This window comes from Callorhinus ursinus, unplaced genomic scaffold (genome assembly GCF_003265705.2).
Source record: "Callorhinus ursinus isolate GAN/ISIS: 27379988/994484 unplaced genomic scaffold, GSC_fseal_2.0 scaffold71, whole genome shotgun sequence".
NCBI lineage: Eukaryota > Metazoa > Chordata > Mammalia > Carnivora > Otariidae > Callorhinus > Callorhinus ursinus.
Genome location: NW_027397133.1, coordinates 4,091,813 through 4,119,378, shown reverse-complemented (window position 1 = coordinate 4,119,378; position 27,566 = coordinate 4,091,813). Strand labels below are relative to the sequence as shown.

The 27,566-nt window shown below is 51.6% G+C and overlaps 2 protein-coding genes across 8 annotated transcripts; one reads left to right on the top strand and one right to left on the bottom strand.

Annotated features, from left to right (window-relative positions):
* Window positions 1-21,705, top strand: CCDC61 (coiled-coil domain containing 61). 7 transcript variants are annotated; one of them, XM_025849607.2, is made up of 14 exons: window positions 3,196-3,843; window positions 7,433-7,591; window positions 7,847-7,929; window positions 11,499-11,656; window positions 12,832-12,993; window positions 18,407-18,617; window positions 18,709-18,791; window positions 19,454-19,623; window positions 19,731-19,806; window positions 20,122-20,264; window positions 20,365-20,443; window positions 20,620-20,674; window positions 21,348-21,426; window positions 21,529-21,704. In XM_025849607.2, the coding sequence occupies exons 1-14, from the start codon at window positions 3,831-3,833 to the stop codon at window positions 21,624-21,626; spliced, it is 1,569 nt and encodes a 522-aa protein (XP_025705392.1). In that variant the 5' UTR covers window positions 3,196-3,830; the 3' UTR covers window positions 21,627-21,704. The 7 variants fall into 7 exon arrangements, with proteins under 7 accessions (XP_073742780.1, XP_073742781.1, XP_073742779.1 ...); XM_073886679.1 differs by lacking the exon at window positions 3,196-3,843 and adding an exon at window positions 1-64 and having other exon boundaries at window positions 21,348-21,705; XM_073886680.1 differs by lacking the exon at window positions 3,196-3,843 and adding an exon at window positions 58-87 and having other exon boundaries at window positions 21,348-21,705.
* A 660-nt stretch (window positions 21,706-22,365) lies between these two features.
* Window positions 22,366-26,186, bottom strand: PGLYRP1 (peptidoglycan recognition protein 1). The gene is made up of 3 exons (XM_025849605.1): window positions 25,850-26,186; window positions 23,212-23,333; window positions 22,366-22,613 (listed from the first exon to the last, which is right to left on the bottom strand). The coding sequence occupies exons 1-3, from the start codon at window positions 26,137-26,139 to the stop codon at window positions 22,435-22,437; spliced, it is 591 nt and encodes a 196-aa protein (XP_025705390.1). The 5' UTR covers window positions 26,140-26,186; the 3' UTR covers window positions 22,366-22,434.
* Window positions 26,187-27,566: the final 1,380 nt, after the last annotated feature.

Below are 27,566 nucleotides of genomic sequence, written 5' to 3'. Positions count from 1 at the left end.
TCCTGGGGCGGGGCTGGAGCTTCGGCAGTTGAACTGCTCGCGAGGAGGGTTGTCTGTGGAGAAGGTGAGAGGCGGCGAGAGTGGCGGGTGCGCGGGCCAGGGTGGGGATCCTGGGGGGAGGGGATGCTCTGGGGGAGGGTGGGCTGCGGCGGGCAGCTGACCGGGCAGTGTAGGAATCGGGAAGGGTGACCTTTAACACGGATAGGCACGTTGACGGTGGTTTGTGAGGCAGAGGGCAGTATCTGAGTCGGGGGTTGGGGGAGATGTTTTGTATCTTGCAGGAGGGTCTTTAATGGGGGAAAGTGTGTAAAGCTGGAGACAGCAGGCGGTAAAATACAGAAATTCCCCTGTAATATAGCCTTGTGATTTAACGGGAGGTTTTGAGGCGAGGGATTATTGTAGCGCGGTGTGGAGGAGCGGAGGTCCTTGGGATGAGTTACAAGCTTTGATTTGGGTGGAGGGCAGCTGAAGCACTACGGAGGGAGAGAATGAGTGAGGACTTCGAGGATGGAGGTGTGCTTTAGGGAGGTGTGAAGCCACATGATACATGCAGCGTTTACTCAGGGCTTACTATGTGCCAGGTTTTGTATGAGTTACTCTTAAACTTCCTAACACACCTCCCTCTGGTTAAGGCTGTGGGCTCTGGAGTTGGGTTGCCTGAGCTTAAATGCTGGCTTTGCCACTGGCCCTGCCACTGAACGTCAGGGTGGCTTCGGGCAAATTCTTTAACCCTCTGTGCCTCAGCTTTAGCATCCTTAGAATGACCTCATCTCTTCTCTGTCTGTACCACTCACCTAGTCTCTTGGTTTCACATGCTTTTTATATAATGATAACTCTCAAGTGCCGGTCTGCAGTCTGGATCTCTCTGAACTCCAGACTCGTTTGTCCAATGGCTGACTCTTCTCTACTTGGAAGTCCAGCTGACATCCATGCTTTAAAAACTTGTCCCTAACCAAACTTGTAGTTTCCCTCTTCCAAACCCAGCTGATGGCAGTTCTGTTCTTCCAGGTACTCAGGACAAAAACCTTGGAGTTGTCCTTGACTCTCCGTTTTTCCTTTCCTGCGTGCCATCCGCCAATCAGCAGATCTCATGGGTCTACAGAACACTTCTAGAATCCAGCCGTATCTCACCGTATCTCACCACCTCCCTTGCTGCCCTGATTCATGCCATCACTTGCCCCACCTCGTCTGTTGCAGTGGCCTCCTCGCTGGGCTCCTTGCCTCTGCCCTGGACCCCACAGTTGGGGGTTCCTGTTGAAACAAAAGTCAGATCATGTTACTGCCTGATCCAGGCACTCCCGTGGCTTCCACCTCACACAGTATAAGTCCTTGCCAAGCTCATAGTGCTCTACCGGATCCAGTTCTCCCTCCAGCCTGCCCTCAACTCCTGCCATTCTCCCTTGTTGACACTGCTTCAGCCACCCTGGCCTCCTTGTTCTTCAGACAGCAAATACGTTCCCACCTGGGGAATGTCATTGCTGTGCCCTCTGTCTGGATCATGTTCCCTCTAGATGTCTACATGGCTTCTCCCTCACTTCCTTAGGTCTCTGTTCAAATGTCAAATCCACAAACAGGCCCTCTCTGACCACCCAAGCTAAAATAGCTCCTGTTATTTCCTGGCTCCTCATCACCTGGTTTTGCTTTTCTTCAGTAACACTTACCAGTACCCAACATCTATTAGGGTTTGTTTATATCCCCTGGCTTCTTAGACTCCCACCCCCCACCAGAGTGTTGACTCCATGAGAATATAGAGCTTAGCACCTAGAAGGGCCCATAGATGCTTGAAAAGTGTTACTTGTATTATACCATCATCATCACCATTTCTGGGCGGGGAGGGGGAAGCTCCCTGTAGTATAGGGCAGGGTTGTGAGCTGGGAGAGTCTTGGGTGGGGGGGTGGGGTTAAGATGGGGTAATAAACTGGGAGGAAACAGAAGGGTATCCAGGGGCAGAAGCTCTCAGATCTCAGAGCTGGGGGAGCTTGTAGGAAATGCAGATTCCTGGGCCCACCCCCAGAGGTTCTGCTTCTGTAGATTTGGGATCATGCCCAAGATCCTGCATTTTTTTTAAGTCAAGCACCCGTATTCATGCTGAAGGTCTGCAGTCCTCTCTTGAAGAAACACCAGTTCGGAGCTTGGACTGGAGCTCCCTCATCGTTAAACTACCCCTCTGTGGCTGCCTCTCTGCCAAGCAGTGCCGGGGACACTGGTGATTGAGACAGCTTTTTACCTAGCCTGGGAGTCAGGGAGGGCTTCCTGTAGGAATGGACATGGGAGTTGGGACCTGGTGACAAAGCAGTGAGCTGAGGGGAGAGGACGTTGGCTGTATCTCCAGTGCCTACAGCCCCGTTTCCTGGCATCTCGCATAAATTCACAAGTAGTCCCTGATCTGTGCCAGGCCCAGGGTGCTGAAGGTACAAGAATGATCAAAATGGCTCTCCCCTCTTGGGCCTCTGGTCTTTCAACTAATCGTCAGCTGGTTGCACAGATGGTAAACAGCTGACCAGGTGCCAGGCACTGTTTGAAACTCCTTACATGTATTAATTAATTTAATCCCCACAATCATCCTATGTGAGATGGGCGCTCTTACTATCCTCACTTTACTGGTGGGAAAAAGCCCAGAGAGGCTAAGCGCCTCGCCCTGGGTCACATTGTGGGTAAGTGGTGGAGCAGGAGCTGAACCCAGGAGTCCCTTTCTCGCAGTGTGTGTCATGTTTAAGGTCCGAGGCCACACATAAGAATTGGTGCCTGGAGGGAAAGGAGCAGAGAGTTATGGGAGGAAAGGTAGCTGGGTAATGGGAAGCCCCTCACTGCAGGATTCTAGGCAAATCTCAGTTTCATCCTCTGTAAAATGGGGGATGGTTACAGCATCTACCAGAGAACAGAATTAAAGACAAGCCACTGGTTGATGGGTGTGCGTAGTCCTGTTTGAGTGGTAGTAGGGGGGAGGTTTGGATATTTGGGGTGTGTGTGTGTGTGTGATGGGCTGCAGTGTGCACTATGGAGGGGGCAGATCATGGAGAGTCCTTAAAGATTTTTGTGTTTATATATTCCAGGGGGACAGTGTGGGAGGCTCTGGTCTATATTCTGGGGGAGTGCAGGGTGAAGGGAGGGGAATTCTAGCCAGCTAAAATTCACTCACATGGCGAGGAGGGGTCACTTCGGCCAGGCCAGTGTGTGTATGTAAGGTGGGGGGGGTATACTGTATAGGAGAGGCCAGCTAGGTCATGGCCAGGCTGAAATATGGGGTGTTGGCGGGAGAGAGTGCTGCAGACAGTGTGAAATAGCCATCAGGGGTGGGGGCTGACAGAGGTGGTGATTTACCCGTGTCCTGTGTGGGAGATGGTGATGTGGATTTGTTTTGGGGGAACCCAGCGTGGAGGATTCTCGGCTTCCACCCTAGGGCGAGGGATGTGAAGTCTGAAATATCCAGGGAGCGCTACTGGGAGGAGGAGGAGGAGCCAGGGACCGTGATGTAACCCTGGAAAGCGAGAGGGGAGTCTCCTTAGTGAAAGATGAGAGGGAAAGGCCCCGGGGTCGGAAAGCTGAGTGTGCTTGTGCGTGTGCGCGCGCGTGCGTGTGCGTACGTGTATGTGCGTGTGTGCTGAAGCCGTGATGTCACGAGGCCCGAGAAATGGGATCAGGTGTGTGGGCCAGAATGTGGTGCTGGGGTGTGCACGCGGAGCTCGCAAGGTTGAAGTGCTGACGTCACGGGTTGGCGAGGGCGGGGCCTCGAATGCAGGGTCTAGAAGCTGAGACGCAGAGGAGCTAGGAGAGTCCTGGGGCTGGAACGAAACCAGCAACCAGGATGGGCCACTGGTCACAGAGCAAGGATGGAGGATGCAGGTAGAAGGACAAGGCGGGGGGGTGGAAGGAGGGAGGGGCGTGGGGCCTGGGGAATCCCAGAATTGGGTGGGGGGGCTGTCCTGGGAAGACTCTGCAGGGAAAAGAGGTGGAAAATGTGGGGAGGGGGAGAGAGGGTTTACATTAGAATTTGGGAGGCAACAGAATCCAGGTGAAATATGGGGATAATGTAAGACAGGCTGAGAATGGGGTAGATCCCCACTGTGGAGTAGAACCTTGGGCGAATATGCAGGCAGAATCCAGGCGGAATAATAGGAGGGAGCAAAATTCAGGTAGAATATGGGGGAAACCCCAGGAGAACATGGGGGCTGGTGTACAGAGAAGGGGAATGTGGCCCCCTGCCCCCATTCTGGGAGAGCCGAATGGCAGTAAGGGACTTGGGGGAGGAAGTGGAGAGGGCTGGTTTGGGGAACGGGGTAGAAGGGGTGAGGCGGGAATACGGAGGGAGGGAGGTTCTGCAGCGGGGTGGGGAAGGGAGTCCAGAATCTCTAGGCCCTCTGGGGAATGAGTGATGGGGAGCTGGCCGAGGTGTGGGGTTTATTTCATCCGTAATTGTTGAGTGCTCACGACAAGCTAAGAAGAGAAGATGAGGGGAGGGGAGCAGGCAAAGTTTGTGGAGGTGTCGGAGGCAGGTGTGTGTAAAGGGACAATGGAATTCGGGGGGGAATATTCGGAGGCTTAATATCTGGGGACTGAGATGGAGGCTAATGACATCAGGGCAGTTGGATACGGAGAGGCCCTGTAATGATTTAGTGAAGGGCTGCTATTCTCTGGAAGAGAATGGGGAGCTTATGTGGGGAAGTGGGCAAGGAGGAGAGCAGGGCCGAGTTGGTAGTGGAGATGGGGTGGGACGGGCCCTTTTAGTCCTCTCTCCAAGCTGGAGTTGGGTACCACGAGGGGGTTGGTGAATTGGGCAGTGAAGCTGTGCCTCTCCTCAGGCGTTCTGCAGGTACCTCCAACGCCTTGGTAACCAGAACGGCGCGACTGCTGATTGGCTCGCGGAGCCTGAGGGGCGGGGCCGGGGGCGGGGTCTAGGACACCCGGTGGGGCGGGGCCAGCGCTGCCTGGCACCCGCCCTGAGGATCAGGGGATGCGAGATACGTTGAAACGTGTAGCAGTTTGTTTGCCTATAGGTCAGGGACTATTAACCCCACCTCTGAATTTACAGAGAATGTGAGAGTGCCTAATTGTGAGAGTGTGGATTTTCAAGGGGAAGAGGTCTCTCGACTTCATCAGCCGCCTCCAAACACGAGAGACCCCGACCCCTCTCCCAAATAAACTTAAGAGCTTGGGTCTAGAGACAGAGGAGCCTGCCAGAATGTCTGGGGCTTTGGCGATTGTCCTTGGGTCTTTGAGAAAGGGGATCTGTGGATGGGCCTCAGGGTGGTATTCTGGGAGCCCCTGAAATTACTTGCAAAGGGTTGTGGGCCTATTCATTTATCTGGGGAGGGTTCAGAGATCTCATTAGACTATCATAGGCACAAAGACTCTTAAAATGTTAAAAACCACTGACCTTGAGTTTCAGGGCTCTTCATTTTCTGGCCTCACAATATTATATTTCCTGATATCATCCTTTAGGAGGACTTCTTGGGGAAAGTGTGAGGAGCAAAGGATGTGGTGGAGTGAAGGAGACCAGGCTTTGGAGGGGTCCCCATGATCTGGTTTAGGGCAGCCCTGGGTAGCTCTGTTTTTGGGGCAGCTGTGGGACTCTACTGAGTCTCAGTTTCCCCATCTGTACACTGGGGAGAAAAATGGGCTTGCCTTGTTTCTGTACTGCCTTTCAAGACACAACAACAAAGAACTAATGATAATGATAATAATAATAATGCCAGTATGTATATGAGTGCTTGCTGTATGTCAGGCATTGCTCAGTTTGTTCAAGGATTTTAACATGATTAACTCATTTAATCCTTACACCAATCCAAGGAGATGAGCACTGTTACCCTTCTATGGGCTTACAGAGGCCTGCATGAGCATCATCTGGCCCATTATATTTCATCTCTGTCCCTCCCTCATGCTGACCTTGCTGTTCTTAGAACAAATCAGGAACATCCCACCTTGGAGCTCTTGCTTGGGTGTTCCCTTTGTCTGGCTACTCTTCCCCCAGATATTCACACATTTCCTTACCCCTCTCCAGGCCTCTCCTCAGAGAGGCCTTCCCTGGCTACCTTAGCTAAAAGAGCAACCCCTACCCCCAGCATCTCCTTTTTCCACTACTTCACTTTTTTTTTTTTAAGATTTTATTTATTCATTTGACAGAGAGCAAGAGAGGAACACAGCAGGGGGAGAGGGAGAGGGAGAAGCAGGCTTCCCGCTGAGCAGGGAGCCCAAAGCAGTGCTCAATCCCACGATCCCTGGATCATGACCTGAGCTGAAGGCAGATGCTTAATGACTGAGCCACCCAGGCGTCCCTACTTCACTTTTTTTTTTTTTTTTTTTACATTTTTATACCTCTGACTGTTGCTGCCCTCTTGAGAGTAGGGGCATGCATAATCTGGTTTCTCATCATATCCCCAGCACCCAGGATGGCATGTGCTTTAAAGATAAGGAATCTGGCTCCAAGAGAGGTTAAGTAACTTGCGTGTATGTGCACATAGCTAAAGCTAGATAGGAACTCAGGCAACCCAGGGCTCTCATTTTGAATCATCCCCTAAAATCCAGGCTGAAGGCAGAGATCTGCTCCTCTCTTCCACCTCATAGAACTAACAGTGAGTGGTAGCCCTATTGGCTAAGAGAAGGTACTTAGGCTTACAACAGACCAATTAATAAAATAGATTATTAATTCATTGGACATGATTTAAGTGTATCATTGATAATACATAGCGCTGCTATTCTCTCGACTTGGACCACTTTCCCTAGATAGCCATTTGGCATGCTCCCTACCTTCCTTCAGTTCTCTGCCTGTAGGTTACCTCCTCAGGGAGGCCTGCCCTGACCACCTACCTAAAATCTGCCCTGTCTGACCTCAGTACTCTCTGTCCCCCTATGCAGCTTGATTTTTCTCCACAAAAAATTTTTTTAAAAGATTTTATTTATTTATTTGACAGAGAGAGACACAGCGAGAGGGAACACAAGCAGGGGGAGTGGGAGAGGGAGAAGCAGGCTTCCCGTGGAGCAGGGAGCCCGATGCGGGGCTCGATCCCAGGACCCTGGGATCATGAGCTGAGCCGAAGGCAGACGCCTAACCATCTGAGCCACCCCGGTTCCCCCCCACAAATGTTTGAATAAATGAATGAATAATATATAATGAGTATAAGGATTAATAATAGTATTAATCATGATTCTCTTGTCAGAAATCATATATTCTGTTAGCCAGCATGTGTTGGACATAGACACAGTTCAAAATGGTTTTATGTGTATTGTCCAATTTAATCCTCATGACAGCTCTGCGAGATAGATAACCATTATTATACCCATTTTCCAGATGAGGACATTGAGGCACAGAGAGGGAATCTCTTTCCTAAGGTGCCAAAACTGGTAAATGGTGGAGCCAGGATATGAATTCTGGCCTTCTAGCTTCCGAGCCTGGGCTCTCAGCCCCTCCGGGTCTCTGTCTCCTCCCTTTCTCCAGCGACACTGGCCATGGACCAGCCAGCTGGCCTGCAGGTGGACTACATCTTCCGGGGTGTGGAGCATGCTGTGCGGGTGGTGGTGTCTGGACAGGTGCTAGAGCTGGAAGTGGAGGACCGGATGACGGCTGATCAGTGGCGGGGCGAGTTCGATGCCAGCTGTGAGTGTGCCAGCCTGGGGTGGGTTCATCTGTCCTTCCCCGGGATCACCTTCTCCCTGAAGATGAGACCAACCCGGAACCCGCCCATCTGCCTCTTCTACCTGACCAGAGACTCTTTGAGGTGGGGAGGGGGCGTGGAGGGCTCATCCCTCAGGCCAGAGGCACTGGAATTGGGGAAAGTTAAAAAGCTTGGATGCATTGATCTTGGGCTGGGCAAGTGGTTCGACTCCAGGAAGGACTTTTCTCTCTACCCAGTCATTGAAGATCTGACTCACAAGACGGGGAACTTTAAACAGTTCAACATCTTCTGTAACATGCTGGAGTCTGCTCTCACCCAGGTAGGGGACAGGGCTGGGGGGCTAGGGGAGGTTTCTGTTTTCTGGATCCCTGGGGAGGTAGATGCCCATCTGATGAATGCAAGACCCTCTACTTTCTCTTTCCTTAAAGGGACAGGGCTATCTTTTTCTTTCCCAATTGTAAGTGGTTTATTCTGATCCTAGTGATAGTTACTCTCATGTAGAAAATTCATGTCACAGAGAAATGTAAAGAAGAGAGTAAAAATCACTCTACTCCTAATACTCATTCCTGGTAATATTTTATTAATATTTTGGTGAAACTCACTCCAGCTATTTTTCTACTTCTTTGTTTACTTGTGAAAGTGTGTGTGTGTGTGTGTGTGTGTGTGTGTATTTGCAGATGTATAATTTTATATAGTTGGTATACTTCCCAAAGTATTCTTTAACCTGCTTTTAAAAGATTCAACAATATTTCATAAACATTTAGCCATATCAGTGAATATAGGTACTCATTTGAGTCATTTTTACTGAGTATCTACAGTGTGCCAGGTACTGTGGTAAACATTGGGATACAGCAGTGAACCAAAGAGACAAAATTCCTGTCCTTACAAAGCTGACATTCTAGTGGGAGAAACAAAAAATTGAAAAAATACATAGTGTCAAGTAGTTAAAAGTATTAATAGAAAAAAAATCAGGTTGGAAGTTAGAGTGGCAGGGATGCTATTTAGACATCATTTTAAAACTATGAACTACATTATTTCTCTGATTATAGATAAAATTCGCACTCATAAAATTATGACAGTGTTACAGTGTGTGATTTAGAAAGCGACAGTCTCTTATAATCCCCTTTCTGTCCCCTACTTTAGACTGTTAACATTTTATTATGTGTAGGCAGTATAGCATAATGGCCAAGAGCATGAACTCTGAAGTCAGACTCATCACTGCTACTTACTAGCTGGGAGCCCTGGGCCAGTTACTTCCCCTCCACGCCTTAGTGCGTTCGTTCGTTCTTTCTTTCTTTCTTTCTTTCTTTCTTTCTTTCTTTCTTTCTTTCTTTCTTTCTTTCTTTCTTTCTTTCTTTCAGAGAGAGGGGGAGAGAGAGAGAGCACACAAACAGGGGCAGGGGGGTGGGCAGAGGGAGAGAAAGACTCTTAAGCAGGCTCCACACTCAGTGCAGAGCCCAATGTGGGGCTCAGTCTCTTGACCCTGAGATCATGACCTGAGTTGAAATCAAGAGTTGGATGCTTAACTGACTGAGCCACTGGGTGCCCCATGCCTTAGTTTTCTTAACTGTAATGTGGGGATAACAGTAGTTCCTATTTCACAGTGTGGTGAAGATTAAATGAGTTCTATGTAAAAAGCTTAGAATAGTGTCTGGCTCATAAGTGCTTTACAGATATTGTCTTTTTATTATTGTCATCAACTTGTGAGTTTGTCATCCTTGTTAGTGGTTGCTTAGTATTCCATTATACCCATGTGGCATGATTTGTTTAACCCAATGGTTCTCAAGTTTTTTGGTGTCATGACCTCTTATGCTCTTAAAAATTATTGAGGACATCAAAGAGCTTTTGTTTATGCAGATTTTAGCTATCAATATTTGTTTGCCATATTATAGATTAAGTTGTTTTATAAGTTAAAACTGAGAATAATTTAAAGATATTTATGAATTCATTTAAAAATCACTGTAATAAACCAGTTAGATGTTAAATAACATTTTTATGAAAAATACATTTTCTAAAACAAAATAAAATAGGAAATATAGCATTGTTTTACGTTTTTGCAAATCTCTTTAATGTCTTGCTTAATAGAAAACTCCTGGATTTTTTTTTTTTTTAAGATTTTTATTTATTTGACAGAGAGAAGAGAGTACATACAAGCAGGGGGAGCCGCCGGAGAGGAGGAGGGAGAGGGAGGAAGCAGGCAGGGAGCCTGATGTGGGGCTTGTTCCCAGGACTCAAGAGATTATGACCTGAGCCGAAAGCAGACACTTAACAGACTGAGCCACTCAGGTGCCCCCAAAACTTCTAGATTCTTATATGTGCTTCTGCATTCAGTCTTTTGTGATATGTTTTGGTTGAAGTATATGCAGGAAAATCTCACTCACATAGATATGTGGTTGGAAAAGCAAGTCCTTTAATCAGGAAATTGTACAGATCCTTCTTTGCTAACATACTAAAAGTGGACAGGTGGTAATTTCTTAAAGATTTGTTGTAGTGTGGAGTCCAAAGGTCTATCAATGAACTTTTCATATTACGTTACATTAAAATCTATCGATGTATCTTGAACTTTACTTGGATCTTTTATCCATTTTATGATATCATGCATTGGTCATTTAGAAAATACAGTTCACTGAGTTATACAGATCTTCTGAATGTTGACGCATTTCATTATACAATATCAGGAAGTCACGTTTGTTAATATCCTCACTGATCTCACCAGGGAAGTCTTTCAACATCAAGAAGCTATCAAGCACACAGTGGCAGATCCAAGGTTTCCAAAATTCTAATTTTTGCTGTGAAGTTTGAATTTTACCATTGGCACCAAATACCGTTAGCTGTTTTTCTTGAAGTGACAGGCTGACTTTGTTCATTTTTGAGAAAATGCCTGCCAGACATCCAAGTCTGAATAACCATAGTTATGTCTGTCAGTCGTTCTTTCAAGTAAAAATAGTGTTCCATGAAAAAGCGGCTAATTTAGCCCCAAATTCGATTACACAAGTGTTCTTCCTGAGACAACTGTCATACTTTGGAATGCCACAGAATGTGTGCTTCCTTTCTTGTCACAGAGTAGTAAAAAGCCATGTACTCAAGGATGGAGATTCAAAAATATTAATAATTTTTACTGCTTCATCAGGAACATTCTAGGTTTGGGGCGCCTGGGTGGCTCAGTCGGTTAAGCGTCTGCATCTGCCTTTGGCACAGGTCGTGATCCCAGGGTCCTGGGATTCAGCCCCATGTCGGGCTCCCTGCTCAGTGGGGAACCTGCTTCTCCCTCTCCCTCTCTCTGCTGCTCCCCCTGCTTGTGCTCTCTCGGTGTCAAATAAACAAACAAAATCTAAAAAAAAAAAAAGAGGGAACATTCTAGGTTTGATTTCCTGTGTTAGGTTTGCTTGTTTCTTCTTCCTTCCCGGCCCCCCACTGAAACTGTGTGGCAACAGAGACTACAGTGATTACTAGTACGTTTGATGCCGCTGGCTTGATTTGTGCTAATGGGCACCTTCACTTTTACCCACCATTATTTTGCACCATTGGTATAAATGTCAGCACAGCAAAAAAAGGCATATGACATCTTAGTATTAGTATGATAATTGTTTTGACCTCATGGACTCCCTGAAAGGGTCTCGGGGACCCCCAGGGGTCTTTGGACAAGACTTGGAGAGCCATAGCACTAAGCTGCCCCCCACGGTTGAGCGTTTAGGTTCTTTCCAGTCTCTCCTTCTGACGTCCTTGTGCCAGCTCCTAGGGCAGGGCCATCTTGATCATTGGCCTCAGTGTAGGAAAAGCCCAGCGAGTCCAAAGAATGGATGGGGAGTGGCCTGGGTAGGTGGGTTGTGTGCTCTGGGTATGGCTATGTCCGGACTCCTGGCATTTCCTCCCATCCTCTTTCAACAGAGCAGTGAGTCGGTCACCCTTGACCTGCTGACCTACACAGATCTCGAGTCCCTGCGGAATCGCAAGATGGGGGGCCGCCCGGGCCCCTTGGCTTCGAGATCGGCCCAGCTCAACTCCAAGCGCTACCTGATTCTCATCTACTCTGTGGAGTTTGACAGGTGGGGATAAGGGATTGGCTCCAGGCTCAGGCTGGTGGGCAGGTGGGAGGGGATGTGGTTCAAACTCAGGAACTCCCTGAGGGCTGGGCGGGGGTGGGGTGGGTAGCGGGTGTGTGTGTGTGTGTGTGTGTGTGTGTGTGTGTGTGTGTGTTGCCTTTGGAATCTTCAGTGTTGAGATTTGTATCATTTAGTATCATGTTGGGCTATAAGTAGCAGAGTAACTATTACTAGTGCTTTAAACAAACAAGTTTATCACACAACAAAATGTCAAGGTGGGTGGCTACTACCCAGCAGTTTCATTAGGGACTCAGGCTCCTTCTGTTTTGTTTTGTTTCCTTTTGTCATCCCTAATGTGTTGGCTTTTGACCTCCATCCTTCTCTCTTCATGGTCACAAAATGGCTGCTGGCCCTCCAGGCATGGCTTCTGTATCAAAGCAAGAGGAAGAGAACAGGGCTGTACTGGCTAATGGCATGTACTGTTTTTATCAGGAAAACAAACGTGTTCCTAGAAGATGCCCAACAGATTTCCTATAATATTTGGCCAGAAATGGTCTTATGGCCATTTCCTTAATATTTGGCCACAAGCGGTCACATGCAGGGGATGCTGGGATAATGACAAGCTGGCTTTTTTCAGTCTGTTTAGTGGGAGGCAGCAAGGCGGAAAAGAGCTGGGAATGGCTCTTGGGTAACCAGGGATGGTATCTGCCCCATTTGATAATAGCACCTGGATTTTCTCGTAGGAAGTTGTCAGTTCCCTATGCATAGCATCTGGTGGTGCAGTTAATCGAGGTGCCCTATCTTTCCTTAGCCAAGAGGTGAGACAGGTCAGGCCATTTAGAATCTATGCCTGTGGAATCTGAATTAGAACTTTTCTTGGCGGCAGGTAACATAATACCCATGTTCACTCCAACAGCCATGAATGACAAGGAAGTCAGTTCAGACTGCACCAGGCCTGTCAATGCAGGATTGCTAGATAAGGGAGTCTGAGGGATGGCCGGCTGGCCAAGGGGTAGGGGAGCAGGGAGCGGGCTTGAAGCTGCATTCGGAATGTACGCCTCTAAGAATGTGAGGTTTTGGAATTGGGGGTTTTCATACTCGAAGGCTCTCAGGGTCTGGTAGCTACCCTAGGGCGGATTCTTGGCCTCTGAGCTGCCACGGTTCTAATCCTCCCTCAGGATTCACTACCCGCTGCCCCTCCCGTACCAGGGCAAGCCAGACCCTGTGGTCCTGCAGGGCATCATCCGCTCACTGAAGGAGGAGCTGGGCCGCCTGCGAGGGCTGGACGGCCAGGATGCTCGGGACACCCGGGAGACTGAGATCTGGCACCTGAGGGAGCAGTGAGTCTGGGAGGGAAGGTGGCTGGGGCTGGGTGGGGGAGGCATCCTATTGGGCACCGCAGGGCCCTGTGCTCAGCACTCCTGAGAGAATGGTGGTCCCTCATTCACCAAATATCTGTTCTGAGCCCCTCCTCTGTGCCTGCCTTGCGTCGGGTGGTGCTGGGGACACAGCAATGACTGAGACAGTCCTGGCCCTGCCCTCCTGGGACTCCCAGTCCAGTGATGGAAGATAGCTCTGTGTGCAGATAGTGACAGTTCACGGTGGGTGGAGCTTGGGAAGCCCGGAGGGGAGACTGGAGCCTGCCTGGTAAGGGAGGGGTGTTGTAGGCAGAGGGAGCAGCATGCACAAAGACAGGGTGGGAGGTAGGGCTTTATCTAGTGCCTCTTTTGTACTGACCCCCTCCTTGCCCTTCACGTAGTGGCCCGCCCAGGGGGCAGATGGATGTTGATCACGTAATCACCTGAGTATAACATTGCCAGCAGAAATGGGGTTAGGCAGAAAAGGTGGTCTGTGCTATAGGAGGCTGCGGTAGGAACCTGATGGGGTCTTGGGGTAGGTCAGGTGAAGGGGGTGGGGAACAGCATTCTAGGCAGAATGAACAGCATGTGCAAAGGCTTTGTGTTTGGTAGGATGTGGTGAAAACAAGGGGACTCGAAGAGTAAAGTGAAGAAAGCAAAGGCTTTTTGGCACATTTCCGAGTACCTACTATGTGCTATGCATTGTGGGTGCTGAATCAGGGATTCCATCCCCATCTGGAGGAGGCCCCACCCATTGGGGAGCAAATAATATTTTTATTTGTTTTTATTTTTTATTTTTTTAAGTAGGTTCCACACTGGGGCCCAACACGGGGCTTGAACTCATGACCCTGAGATTAAGACCTGAGCTGAGATCAAGAGTCGGACACTTCACCAACTGAGCCACCCAGATGCCCCAATATTTTTAGTAATAACAATAACAATTATTACAGCAGCTAACATTTATTGAGCATTTCACTGTGTGCCAGGGATTCTGCTCAGTGCTTTATGACTTTATTCCTTTAATCCTTGCAAGGGGGGCGTTGCTGTTGTCCCCATTTTGCAGAGGAGGAACACTGAGGCCCAGAGAGGTTAGAGAATTTGCCCCAGGTCACACAGTAAGTAATATGGCCAGGCTAGACCTTGAATCCAGGCAGCCAGCACCAAGCCCCCTTTGTTTCCTTTAGCTGCTGAGCTCTGTTGGCAGCTGCTGGGCCCCTAGGCCGGGACTGAGTGTTGGGGCTGACAGGGAGGAGTGGGAGCTTATGGAGCTGGAGAGCCTTGTGGGTCTTCCTGGAAGAGCTTGGCTGTGCATTGCTGGGAAGCAGGATAACCTTTAGCCTCAGTTCATCCTCGGGACTCTCTGGTGTGTGTGGATGTATGTGTTTCCCGGACTGGCCACAGCGTGGCGCCCATTGCCCTTCAGAACGAACCGGAACTAGCGAGGGTGGCTTGAGATCCTATAGCTGGTCAGTGGCTTCTTATCTTTCTCTTCCCAACTTCCTCTTCCTAACTGGAGTGAGGGAATTTGGGAAGACTCCAGATTCATTCATTCATCCAGCCAACATTTTTCTGGTTCATACTGTGTCCCAGGCACACTGCCTGGCCCTAGTTGTTTCTTGAGCCCTTACATCGTGCCAGACATGGTCCAAGCACTCTTCGTAGCTTCTCACAGCCTTATAGGTAGGTATTATTATTATTATCATCGCACTTCGCAGAGATGTGAGGTCAAACTGCACAAGGTCACCCAGCTTGTAATAAGTGGAGTAGAGTCAGACACAGTCAGCCTGGCCACAGAGCTCAGGTCCCTCACAGTGACCAGATGGCTGGAGCAGGGGTCCGGACGGAAAACCCATAATCACACCAGTAAGTGCCAGCTTGAGGAAGGAAATGTACGGAGAACCACGAGAGCAGAGAAGAGAGGGACGTGACCTAACGTCGCTGGGGGCAGGGGATGTGACGTTTGAAGGGAGAGAGAAAGTGTTCCAGGAGGAGGGATTTGGATCTGCAAAGAGAAACTTGGCGGCAGAGAAGGTGGGGGGAGAGGAAGGGAAGGGGGAAGTCCTCTAGATGGGGCTGAATGGGAAGCTCCTTGGAGAATATAGGGGAGCCACAGATTTTAAGAAGTGTTTTATTAGGAAAAATTCCAAGAACACACAAAAGTAGACAATAGTATCATGCCCATGTACCTGTGCCCCTGATTCAATGGTTACCTACATTTTGCCCATCTTGTTTGATCTACACACTCCCTTCTCCCTGAGAAGCAAATCCCAGACATCATATCTCCTCTTAAATACTTCATTCTATCTCCATGGTTAATGTATTCCCCTGTCCCCTGTATTTCCTGTGAAGTAGTTGTTAAACCTATAGGCTGGTCAGATTTAGGTTTCTGGCAAGACACCTTCCAGGTAGTGCTGTGTGCTTGCTCACGGTCAGGTGGCGTTGGGGGCCAATGAATTCGGATGTGGAGACCTGGTTGGTTCCTTCTTATTAAGGTCCCATCAGCCCAGGATCTCTTGGTACTTTTTATTTGCTAATTACCAATGAGGTTGAGCAGTTTTTCACATATTTAGTAGCCATTTGGATTTCCGCTTTTGTGAGCTGTCTATTCCCCCACCATGTCTATTTTTCTTCTGTCATCTACTTCTTACTGATTTCCAGGAACTCTTTTATATAGTCAGGATATGAGCCCTTTTTTAATTTTATGTATTTCAGAAACCTCCTTGCCCTCTATAGCTGGACTTTTTACTCTCTTAATAGTGCCTTTTGATAAACAGATGTTCTTAATTTTATGTAGACTAGTTTAGAAATTTTTTCTCTGAAGTTAGTCATTTTTATGTCTTCTCTTAGAATCCTTTTCTCCCAGTACCATGAAGATATGGTCCTATATCATCTTCTATAGTTTTTTGTCTTTTGCTTTACACATTTATGTCTACAATCTACCTGAAATTGATTTTGGGGGAGCTAGGTGTCCTTTTATGGTTTTTTTCACATTACCAATCAGCCCAGTGACATTTATTGAAAAGAGTATCATTTCCTTGGGGCGCCTGGGTGGCTCAGTTGGTTAAGCGTCTGCCTTCGGCTCAGGTCATGATCCCAGGGTCCTGAGATCAAGCCCCACATCGGGCTCCCTGCTCAGTGGGGAGCCTGCTTCTCCCTCTCCTCCCCGCTTGTGCTCTCTCTCGCTATCTCTCTCTCTCTCTCAAATAAATAAAATCTAAAAAAAAAAAAAAAAAGAGTATCCTTTCCCTACTGCTTAGCCATTGTCACCTTTCTCACAAAGAATGTTTGTTTATGTATCGTGCATCAGGTGAGGTTCTGTGCTCTGTGGTCCATTGGTTTGTCTACGCTTGTGCCAGCACCACACCGTTAAAATTATTTTGTAGCCTTATAATTAGGCTGATACTGGGTAGAGCAAGTCTTCTGACTTATAAATTTTAGAATCAATAGGTTTTTCAATACAAAAACATAAAACTTGTTGGAATTTTTTTTTAATAATAGGCTTGAGATTTTATTCTTTTTAAATAAAAATACACCCAACATGAAGCTCGAACTTATAACACTGACACCAAGAGTCAGATGCTCCACTGACTGAGCCAGCCAGGCACTCCAAAATTTATTGGTATTGCATTGAATCTATAGAGTAATTTAGGGGAAGCTGAAATCTATATAAATAGTGAGTATTCCAATATATAAACAACATACCTCTGCATTTATTTAGGTCTTATTTAATGTCTCAATGATGTTATTCCATTATACTTTTGTTAGATTTTTTTCATCTTTGGACGATTTGCTAATGGTTTCTTTACTTTATATATAAATCATGTTGATGTTTATATAATTGTACTTATGTATTTTTTTTTTAAAGATTTTATTTATTTACTTGACAGGGAGAGAGACAGCAAGAGAGGGAACACAAGCAGGGGGAGTGAGAGAGGGAACACAAGCAGGGGGAGTGAGAGAGGGAGAAGCATGCTTCCCGCTGAGCAGGGAGCCCGATGTGGGGCTCGATCCCAGGACCCTGGGACCATGACCTGAGCTGAAGGCAGGCGCTTAACGACTGAGCCACCCATGCGCCCCTTATGTATTTAATTTTTTAAAAAGATTTTTTTTTTTATTTGAGAGACAGGGAGAGAGCAGGAGCAGGGGGAAGTGGCAGAGGGAGAGGGAGAAGCAGACTCCCCACTGAGCAGGGAGCCTGACGCGGGGCTCAGTCCCAGGACCCTGAGATCATGACCTGAGCCGAAGGCAGGCGCTCAGTTGGTTAACTGAGCCACTCAGGTGCCCCTATAATTGTAGTTATATGTTGATTTTGTATCTAGTAACTTTGGTCCGTTTTCATATTTCTTATAATTTGTAGATTTCCTTTGATTTTCAATTTTTATAATCATTTCATCTGCAAATGACTGTTTTGTTAATTTTTTTTTTTTAAGATTTTGACAGAGACACAATGAGAGAGGGAACACAAGCAGGGGGAATGGGAGAGGGAGAAGCAAGCTTCCCACTGAGCAGGGAGCCCAGTGCGGGGCTCGATCCCAGGACCCTGGGATCATGACCTGAGCCGAAGGCAGACATTTAATGACTGAGCCACCCAGGTGCCCCTTTTTCTTGTTTTATTGCATTGGCTAGGACGTTTAGTGGATATACCATAGAAATTCAACTTATTTTCTGTTGGTATACATTTTGGTTATTTCTACTCTTTTTGCTATTACGAATAGTGTTGTAATGAATAGCCTTGTGTGTACATCTTTTCCTCAAGGAAGGTTTTGAGCATAGTAGGGGATCTGATTGGATTTGGCATTTTATTTTTTTTTAATTTTTATTTATTTATTTTAGAGAGAAATTGTGTGAGAGAGTACAAGCAGGGGAGGGAGAGGGACAAGCAGACCCCATGCTGAGTGTGGAGCCTGATGGGGGGCTCCATGTGGGGCTCAATCCCAGGACCCATGACCTGAGCCAAAATCAAGAATCGGAAGCCCAACCAACTGAACCACCTAGGTGCCCCATTGGATTTACATTTTAGAGTCTTCTGGTGAATAGGAGGTAGTGAGACCTGGCTGGGAGGCCTGGGGGGGGGGGCGGTCTAAGGCCAGGACTTCCGCGCTAGGCGTTCAGGGTATAGAGAACAGACTGACGATTTATTTTGGAATTGGAACTCGCAGGGCTGTGTCTTCCCTGTGGGATGAATGGGAGTGATGTGGCCGTGTTCCTCCTCATGTGGGAGAGGTGGAGGAGGAGAGATGATGGGAACACAGGGGAAGCTGGAGTGGTGGGGCCGCATTTCCCCGTTCCTGGAGCAGGTGAAATGGTTCGTGCCCACCCCATGAAGAAGTGAGAATGATGGGATCCTGAGAGCCCCCCTCCCGACTCTTGTCTTCCCTCTACCCACTTCCCCCAGGGTTTCACGCCTGGCATCCGAGAAGCGAGAGCTGGAGGCCCAGCTGGGCCAATCTCGAGAGGAGGCTCTGGCAGGGAGGGCTGCGCGCCAGGAGGCCGAGGCGCTGCGTGGGCTCGTCCGGGGCCTGGAGCTGGAGCTGCGGCAAGAGCGGGGCCTTGGACACCGCGGGGTCGGCCGCCGCAGCCAGGATTGCCGGCGCCTGGCCAAGGAGGTGAGGGGGCGGGGCGGCCGGCGGGGGTGGCCGGTGGGGCGTGGACCTCGGCCTCAGTGTGGTCCTCTCTGCCCCTCTTCACTCCTGGCAGCTCGAGGAGGTGAAGGCTTCGGAGCGGAGCCTGCGCGCCCGGCTTAGGACAGTAAACACCGAGCTGGCGGTGTTCAAGAGGGGGTGAGAGAGGCGGCCGGGGCCGGGGGGCTCAGAGCTGCGACCCTGCTGCTGAGGGGCTGGGGGCTGGGGGGGCGGGGCCTGGGGAGGAGGTGCAGTCTGTTGGGTGGGAGGGCGGGGCTGAATGGAGGGGAGGCTGAGAGTGGGCGGGATGGAGGGGTGGAAGGAATCTGATGGACTGCATGGGGCGGAAAGTTGGACACGGCAGGCGGCGCTTGAAGCGTCAGTCAGTCAGGAGGAAGGGCTGGAGATAAGGTCCGGGGGGAAGGGGTGGGACCTGAGGATCTTGTAGAGCGAAAGGGCGTGGCCCAACTGGTGGGGATCTGGTTGACGTCCAGTGTTATTTATTGGGGTGGGTGAGGGAATACTGGGAAGGATCTCTAGGGAGCTGTGGGAGACCTCAGGAAGAAGGGTCCGGTAAAGGGGGTTTGTTCGGATGTAGGGAAGTGACAGTTTCTTTTGGGGGGGGTTCTCTGGGGCTCCGAGAAGGGCAGAGCCTGGGACAAGGTATCTGTGAGGGTCGTATGCAAGGACGTGAATGTCTAGGAGTTGATGGTGGCATGGACCTGAAGGTTCGGAGATGGTGTGATCCGAGAAGAGGCTTGAGACAGGAGTTGACCTAGGAGCTGGCCGGCGGGAAACTGACAGCGGGCCCTGTGCTCCAGGAGACGGACTCCGCCGGTGCCGCCGCCCCGGGCCCGGGAGGATCGGGCTTCGTCGTCGCGGGAGCGCTCCACATCGCGCGGTCGCGGTGCCACCCGCTCTTCTTCCCGGGAGAGCGGCCGGGGGGGCCGGAGTCGAGGCCGCCCTGCCCGCCCCTCACCCTCGCCCACAGGTCTGTGCCCTGCCCTGCCTGTGGGCGGGTGGGGGATGGACTGGAGCTGTGGAGGCGTGCTCCTGTGACCCAGCCTCTTCTCTCCACACTCTCCCACCCCATTCTAGGTAGTCGCGCGCCCCGTTTCGACCCCACAGCCTTTGTGAAAGCCAAGGAGAAGAAGCAGAGAGAGATCAAAATAAAGTTAGCGCCCATTTCCCCCTTACCTGCCCATATTCCTGCCCCTTTACCTGGCCCCCCGACCTGTGCTCTCATCCTTCCCCGTCTCCCATCTGTCTCCATCATCTGTCACCTGCTCCATCTCTCCCCTTCCCTTTACCTGCGCCTGCTTTTCACTTGACCTCCACCTCCTCCCCTAACCCCCACCACCCGGTCTGTGTCTCCGCAGCCCTTTTTTTTTCCCTTTACTGTGTGACCTCAGCTGTGCCCACAGGGCCGCAGCGACGCCATTCCTAGCATTAGTTGGGCACACAGGTGGGTATCTCCTCCGCTCCCCAGGCAGCAGCAGCAGCGGAACCGATTGGGCAGCGGAGGAAGCGGGGACGGCCCGTCCATCTCCTGGTCTCGCCAGGCTCGGCCCCCCGCTGCCGTGAGCGGCCGAGGGGACGCGGCTAACCGCTCCCGAAACCGCAGCTCCTCGGGTAACTGGGCTGTAGCGCGCGGGGCGGGCGGGCGGGCGGGCGGACGGGCTGGGCGCCCCCGGCGAGCGCGGGAGGCTCACTCTCTCCTCCCCCCCTCTAGTGGACAGTTTCCGCAGCCGCTGCTCGTCCGCCGGCTCCTGCAGCGAGTTGGAGGATTTCTCCGAATCCCTTCCTAGGGGGTAAAACTTGGGCGCGGGGAAAGGACCGCCTCCAACCGGGTGTCTGGGGAGGCTAGAAACAGTCTTTTGCAGGGAGGTTGGGTGATGGAGGCGGGATCCTTGAAACCACCGGGGAGGGCGAGGTGGGAGGTGCCCAAGGCTCCTCCCGCTGGTTCCTGAATACTCTCTCCTGTCAGAGTTCACCACCGCGGGAAGCCTCCCGGCCCCACAACCTGGGGCGGGTCCAGCACGGTGAGTGTCTTTCCCCGGACCTTGGAGGAGGTAGGGGCAGCATGAAGCCACCAAAAGCCCATGATTCCATTCTGGGGGACTCAGGTTGCAGAGGTGTCTCTTTTTTTTTTTTTTAAAGATTTTATTTATTTATTTGCCAGAGAGACACAGTGAGAGAGAGGGAACACAAGCAGGGGGAGTGGGAGAGGGAGAAGCAGGCTCCCCGCCGAGCAGGGAGCCCGATGCGGGGCTCGAAGGCAGGTGCTTAAACGACTGAGCCACCCAGGCGCTCCGCAGAGGTGTCTTTTGAAATGCGTCTGGACGCAGAATGTTTTGAGATCATTGGATTGGAGGGGAGTGTGGGGGTGGGGTGGGGTAGATGATACTGGCTAAGGGCACTAGTCCTGGCCTCAAATTGGCAGCTCTTAAAACCTGGCCCCGCCTTCCTATCACCTGTGTGGCTCACGCTAGTTCTCAGCCTCAGTCTCTTAATCAGTTAAATGGGGATGGTAATAGTATTCATCTGAGAGGGTTCTGGTGGAGATACCAGGATGTGACTTTGCATCTAGTAAGTGCCCAGTGGGCGTCAGTCCTTGTTCTCTGAGGTCCTTAGGTTCAAAATTTCCAGTGGGATCTGGGAGACAGGAATAGAGGGAGGATACCGTATCTAACCCCCCCTTCCTGTCTCCCCCAGCAGCAGAAGCCCACCCCTCTGGAACGCAGCCGCCATCAGAGATGCCTGACCAGTTCGGGGGGTTGGGTCCCTATGAAAGGTGAGCCTGGGACTCCACATCTCCCCCTCCCTCGCCCCCCACCCAGCCCAAGGGCAGCGTATTGGGCCCTCATTGCCCCTGCACCCACACCCACTCTCACAGAGTACAGCTCCGACCACCAGGCAGCAGACATGGCCGAAATAGACGCCCGCCTGAAGGCCTTGCAGGAATATATGAACCGACTGGACACACGGTCGTGACCTCGACCTGGAGTACTGCCCCTCCATCCTTCACCCACCGCTGGATTCCGGGGGGGGGGGCGGGGGTGCCTTCCAGCCCCCCGCAGGGTTTTCCCCCTGGTGCTACCGGGGGTTCGGGGGGGTGAAGCCTTGCCCCCCCCCCCCCCCCCGCCATACACTGCATGCTGGGAGGGAAGGTATGTGCATTTTTTAAATAAACTATTTGCTTTTGGGCTCCTTCAGCTTATGACTGAAGGGTGGGGCTGGAGTCGGGAGAAATGAGGACTGGGTGGTGGCTGTAATTGGGACCTGGTGTATTTCTGGGCATGTCTCTGGGAGGCACTTTGGGGTTCAGGGTCAGGAAAAACTTGCATACTCTCTAAAGCAATGAAAGGGGTGGACCTGAGGGGTGGTACTCAACCCCAAAGGGGTCCAAGCAGGGATGCTGCACAGGATATCTTTGGCCGAGTGGTAGAGAAGGGATGTCTTGGAGCATGGTTCACGGCCCCACAGGACCCCTGAGCTGCCGTCAGTGACATCTGGGCCAACTTGGTGCTGATTCCTGCGCTCTGGCCTGAGACCTGGGTTCTGAGCTGTGATGTTCCTTCCAAGCTGGGATCTCTGGGGTCTTGGTTCAGGGTTGGGGCCTCTGGGTTCTGAGCACCAGCGAGGACAGAGTGCTGGGCCCGGGGCGGGTGGGAACGGCTGGGGTCTTGTGGGAGGTAGAGAGGGACGGGAGGCATGGGGTGGGACACAGGAACACAGTTTGAGCTGCACCCTTATTGGAGGGGGAGGCGGTGGGGTTTCCGGGTGTGTAGGAGATAGGGTCTCACTCGTGGTAGCGTGGCCAAGTCTGGATGATCTCATAGAGTTGGTTGCCTGGAGAGAGTGTCCGCTGCACATCCCGGTGTCCTTTGACCTCATATGTGGGGCTCAGTTTTCCCTGAGCCACACCCCAAGCTAGCAGACTCTGGGCCGCCCTGAGGGCCCGGGCTGGAGGTGACCGCTCTGGGGGAGACAGACGCAGGAGTTAGGCTGGGGCTTCCTTGAGGGACAGAGGTAGTGTGGGGTCGTGTTTCCAGTTGTGCACCCTGCCCCACTGGGGCCCAGAACTGGGTCTGCCAGTCCCCTAGCAGGGACTTAACCCTGCTGTGCCTCAGTTTCCTCATCTGCAAAAGGAGAGAATGATGGCACCTGCCCTCAGGGCTGTGGGACAAGAAAACGAGTCCTTTTACATAAAGCCCTCACAGAACAGGGCCTGGCACAGGTTAAGCCCTCAGCAGGTGTCAAGATTAGAGCCCATCCTCCCTCCTCTGCCCCCAGACCTCCGGGTCCTACTCATGATGGTGGCTGTTTATCAGGCACTTCCTTCGAACCACGGACTGGCCGAAGAACTTGTATGCAGATTAACTCATCCTGGCCCAAACCAGGCAGTTGCAAAGAAATGGTCATTATCCAAAGGAGGAGATGCGGCTTGGAGAAGCCAACTCAACTTGCCTGATGTCACAGAGCTTGGAGGTGGCAGAGCCTCCCAAGGACTACATACCGCGCGGCGCCTTCCCCCAGACCGCAGTTCGGCCCTCCATGCCAACAGCTGGACGCTTACCCATGTAGTTACCCATGAAGGAGATGCCAATGGAGATGGGGTTCCAGGTGGGGCCTGTGTGATCGCCCTTGGTGTCCCAGCCCCGGCCCTCATACACGAGCCCATCTTCTCCGATCAGAAAGCTGTGGGGGTGGGGGTGGGGTGGCTTGATGAGTAAGGGAGGGCATCCCCCCCGCCCCCTGCTACTCACACACAATTCCCCCCAACACCTCCCTCTTCTGTCATCCAATGCCTCTGGCCCCTGCAACGTGCCAGGCACAGCACTACACCCTCACGGCCACCCATGAGTTCGTACTGCCCCCATTCTGCAGGTGGAGCATCAGAGAGGTGGGGACATCTGCCCATAGTCACACAACACAGCCAGACAGGGACAGAGTCCGGATGCTCACCCGGGTCCCTGGAACTCCCACCCATGTGATCCCATTCCTTGCTTCCTCCAGCCCCTGGGAGGATCTGTTGAGCTCTTGATTTGCTGAATGCTCTCAGGCAGCCCTCTGGGGCAGGTGCTGCTGTCGTCCCCGAGGTCATGCCCCATAGACCCCTGCCTCTCCGAACTCTCCTCCGAGAAGCTCTTCTGCCCTTGGCCCAGCCTGCTTCCTGCCTTCTGTTCCTCTGCTGGGGTACGCTGAGTGACAGGATCTGGGACTCAGGGACTGGCATCATAACCAGATACAGACTCTGGAGTCCCAGCATCTGCCTCTTGGAAGTTTCCAGCCCTGGCATCAGATCCTTAAGACTCACTTGACACGCCTTGATGGAGCGAGTCTGATTTGGCACATTGGAAATAACTAGAAGATCCGCATTTTGGAGTTTCAAGATCTGCTGTCTCTGCCCTCTTGCTCTCACAGTCACCAAGGATGTAAAGAATGTTGGAACTTAAGAATCTTTGGGTCTTGAATCTCCCACGCAGGAAGCCCAACTCAGAATCTGGCTCTGACGAGACTAGAAATTCCATGGTGATGCTGGCCCCCAGGACTGGGCTGCTTATGGCTTTATCACAGCCCCAACACCTGGCACAGGCAACTGGGACTCCCTGTGTATTTGTGAAATGGAAGCATCTAGTTTAAACCTCCACCACCACCAGGTGGGTCGAGTAAAGAACCCTTTTTATAAGTAAAGACACTGAGACTCAGAATGTGATGTGACAAGAAGGAAGATCCAGAATGTTGGGATCAGACTCTAAATCCTAAAATCTGAGAGACTTCAGCCTACTTTTCTATAAGACGATTGAGGCCAGAGGCTGGGGAGCCAAGCTTTGTCTTCACTACCTCATGGAAACCCTAAGCATCGGAGCACCTGAGTCTTGGAGACAAAGCCTGGAACCTGGAGCCTTTGAAATGTAAAAGCTTGAGCCAGAAGAGCTGGGGATACCTCGGAGGCGTCTAGACTTCCAATGAGGTCATCGGCTTCCCTAGCTTCACCCCACCCCTATTGGAAGCCATCTCTAAGGGCGGAACCCGGGAACCTGGATTTCCAGTACGGTGACTGGTGTATACCAAGGTCTGAGAACCCGTAGGGTTCAAAGTTCACTCGCTGCGGAAGCCCTTGTATGGGGCCGCGGCCTGTTATCCCGGAAAGGGAGCTGGGGGGCACCGGCCCCAGATGCAGATCTTAGCAGGCCTTTTATTTCTGCCGTCACCCACCTGCAGGCTGTTCTCCCCACAGCCGCCAGGGGGAGCTGCTCCCACCTAGCAGGCTCACATCCCTCCCATGGCTCCCGTCTTCCTTACCGTGGTCCCTGCCCATCCGGTCCTCCTCGTTTCATGTCACTCCTTCCAGCTCCCTCCAGCCATCCTGACCTCTGCCCTTCAGGCGTGACCCTCCCACTTGCCCTCATAGCTTTTACCCCTGCTGGACCCTCAGCTTACCACTCTTGTCGCAGCCTGGGCCCCCAACCCAGAGCCACCTGAGTCTCCGCCCCCCCCCGCCCCGCCCTATTGCTTCCATCACCATCTGAATTCATCTGGTTGCCTTTGCTTGTTTCCCACTTGTTCTTCCCCGTTGGTCTTTAAATCCCATTGGGCCAGGTTTGCACTGTTCATGCCTCCCCCATCCCAGCACCCGGGCGGGGCCTGGCACATAGTAAGTGCCTAAGGGCAAGAGCCCATGAACTTGGGGGTTCCCACTGCATGCCCGGTGGTGTCCTAAGGGCTTTGCATGTATGTATTGGCTGACTTAGTGACCCGGTGGGGGCAGAGGAGGGAGAGGAAACCAAAGTGGGGAGAGCGTTCGTGACCCTGCCCCAGGTCTCAGCCAGCAACAAGCAGAGCTGAGACTGGACCCAACCCCCACCCCCGCGCTGAACCCGCCTGCTTGTCTGCCTCCCAACAGGGGCGGCAGACTTTATGAAGGGACTCCAGTGTAGAGGGCTCTTTCTTTTGTGTTGGTACTCTGTCCCTTCCTCCGGGGAGCCGAGCTTGGACTTCAGCCCTTTCCCTTCTTCCTAGCACCTGCGTGCCGCGCTCACACGCGCAGTCCTCTGTGCCCGCCCTGGGGAGAAAGCAAGCCCGCGCAGACGCTGCCTAAGCGGCGGGGGCTGTCAGCCAGGGGGCTCTAGATCCGCCGGCTGTTCCTCTGGCCTGCACACCTTTCCCTCCACCCGCTAGGGCTCCGGCCTTTGCCTCCCCTCCGCACTCACTTGTAGCCCACGTCACACCAGTTCAGCGCCCCCGTGTGGTAGTTGTGCACGTTCTGGACCTGCTCCAGGCACGAGGCAGGGCAGTTGCAGGGGCTGCCGGCCGTGTGCGACACCACCACGTAGCGCACGGGCAGTTTCAACTTCTTGGCGCACTTGGACGCCGGGGCCATCCACTCTCTCCGGGGCACTATGGGGCAGAAGGGGCTTGGGGTGTCTTCTCCAGGCCTTCCTAACCCAAGTCCGAGGAGAGCCAGGAGGGCCCAGGCGAGCAGCGCACAAGGGGCGGACATGGCAGGTGAGGCCCGCAGGGACGGCTAGGAGCTCGCCGCTGGCCCAGGCCGCCTTTATCTGCTGGGGCCGGGCAGTGGGGAGGGCCTTGCTTCACATCCTGGCAGGATGGGCAGGTCACACTGGACCCCAGATTCCACTTCCTTCTCTGGCAGGACCGCAACAGGATGTGGTGTGGTGAGGTGGGGAAGTGGGGAGCCCATGGCAAAGCCAAGGGGACTCTCTCCTAGGTGGGAAGCGGTGCACAGGCCTATGGCCACCTCACCCTGTGATTTCTGGAAGAGCAAGGGCCTGGCGCCCTGCCCAGCTTTGTCTCTCCTTTCAGTGGGGCTTTGAACAACTCACCAGGAACATTAACACAGGGGCTGGGGGCCTAGCCTACCCTGTCGTTCTCCTGGAGGGACCGGGGTAACAAAAGCTTCCCCCTCTTTTTTTTTTTTAATTGAAGTGTAATTAACATACAACTTTATGTTATTTTCAGGTGTGTAACATAGTGATTCGACAGTTCTGTACATTACTTAGTGCTCACCGTGATAAGTGTGGCCCCCAACTGTCCCCAAACGATGCAGTAGTGATCTTGTTGACTATGTTCCCTATGCTGTACTTTTCATCCCTCTGACTTATTTTATTTTTTATTTTTTTAAAGATTTTTATTTATTTATTGAGAGAGAGAGAATGGTAGAGAGAGAGCATGAGAGGGAGGAAGGTCAGAGGGAGAAGCAGACTCCCCGCTGAGCAGGGAGCCCGATGCGGGACTCGATCCCGGGACTCCAGGATCATGACCTGAGCTGAAGGCAGCTGCTCAACCAACTGAGCCACCCAGGCACCCCTTGTGACTTATTTTATAACTAGAAGTTTGTACCTTTTAATCCCCTTTATCTGTTTCATCCACTTCTCCTCTTGCCAGTTTGATCTCTGTATTTAAGAATCAAAAGCTCCTATTTTAAAACCACTTCTCCCAGGCCCAAGCCCGCGGTCGCTTAACCCTTGCAGCAAACTGAAGATGTTGAGTGGTGGGAAGCCCATTTTGCAGTTGAGTAAACTGAGGCGGGGAGAGGGGGACATAGTAGGGCCTGGTGGTCCACAGCCTGGATTCAGAACCAGGCTGCCTGCATTTGAATTCTGGCCCCATTCCAGTGTGTGAGCTCCTGCAAGTGAGCTTTCTGTACCTCAAGTTTTCCCCACCTACAAAATGGGGATAATAATATAAAGTACCTGACTCAGAAGGCTGATGTGAACTAAGGAATTAAGTGGGTGGATAAAGGTCGAGCCCTTCCAAGAGGTCTGGCACCTGGTGCCACATAAGAGCCACTGGGGCTCAAACTCAAATCTGTCCTTCGTAGTCAGCGACTACTTTTGCACTGGGTGACACTGGCAACTCCATTCTGCACAGGAGGGACTCTGAAGTCGGGAGAGGGACAGCCATTTG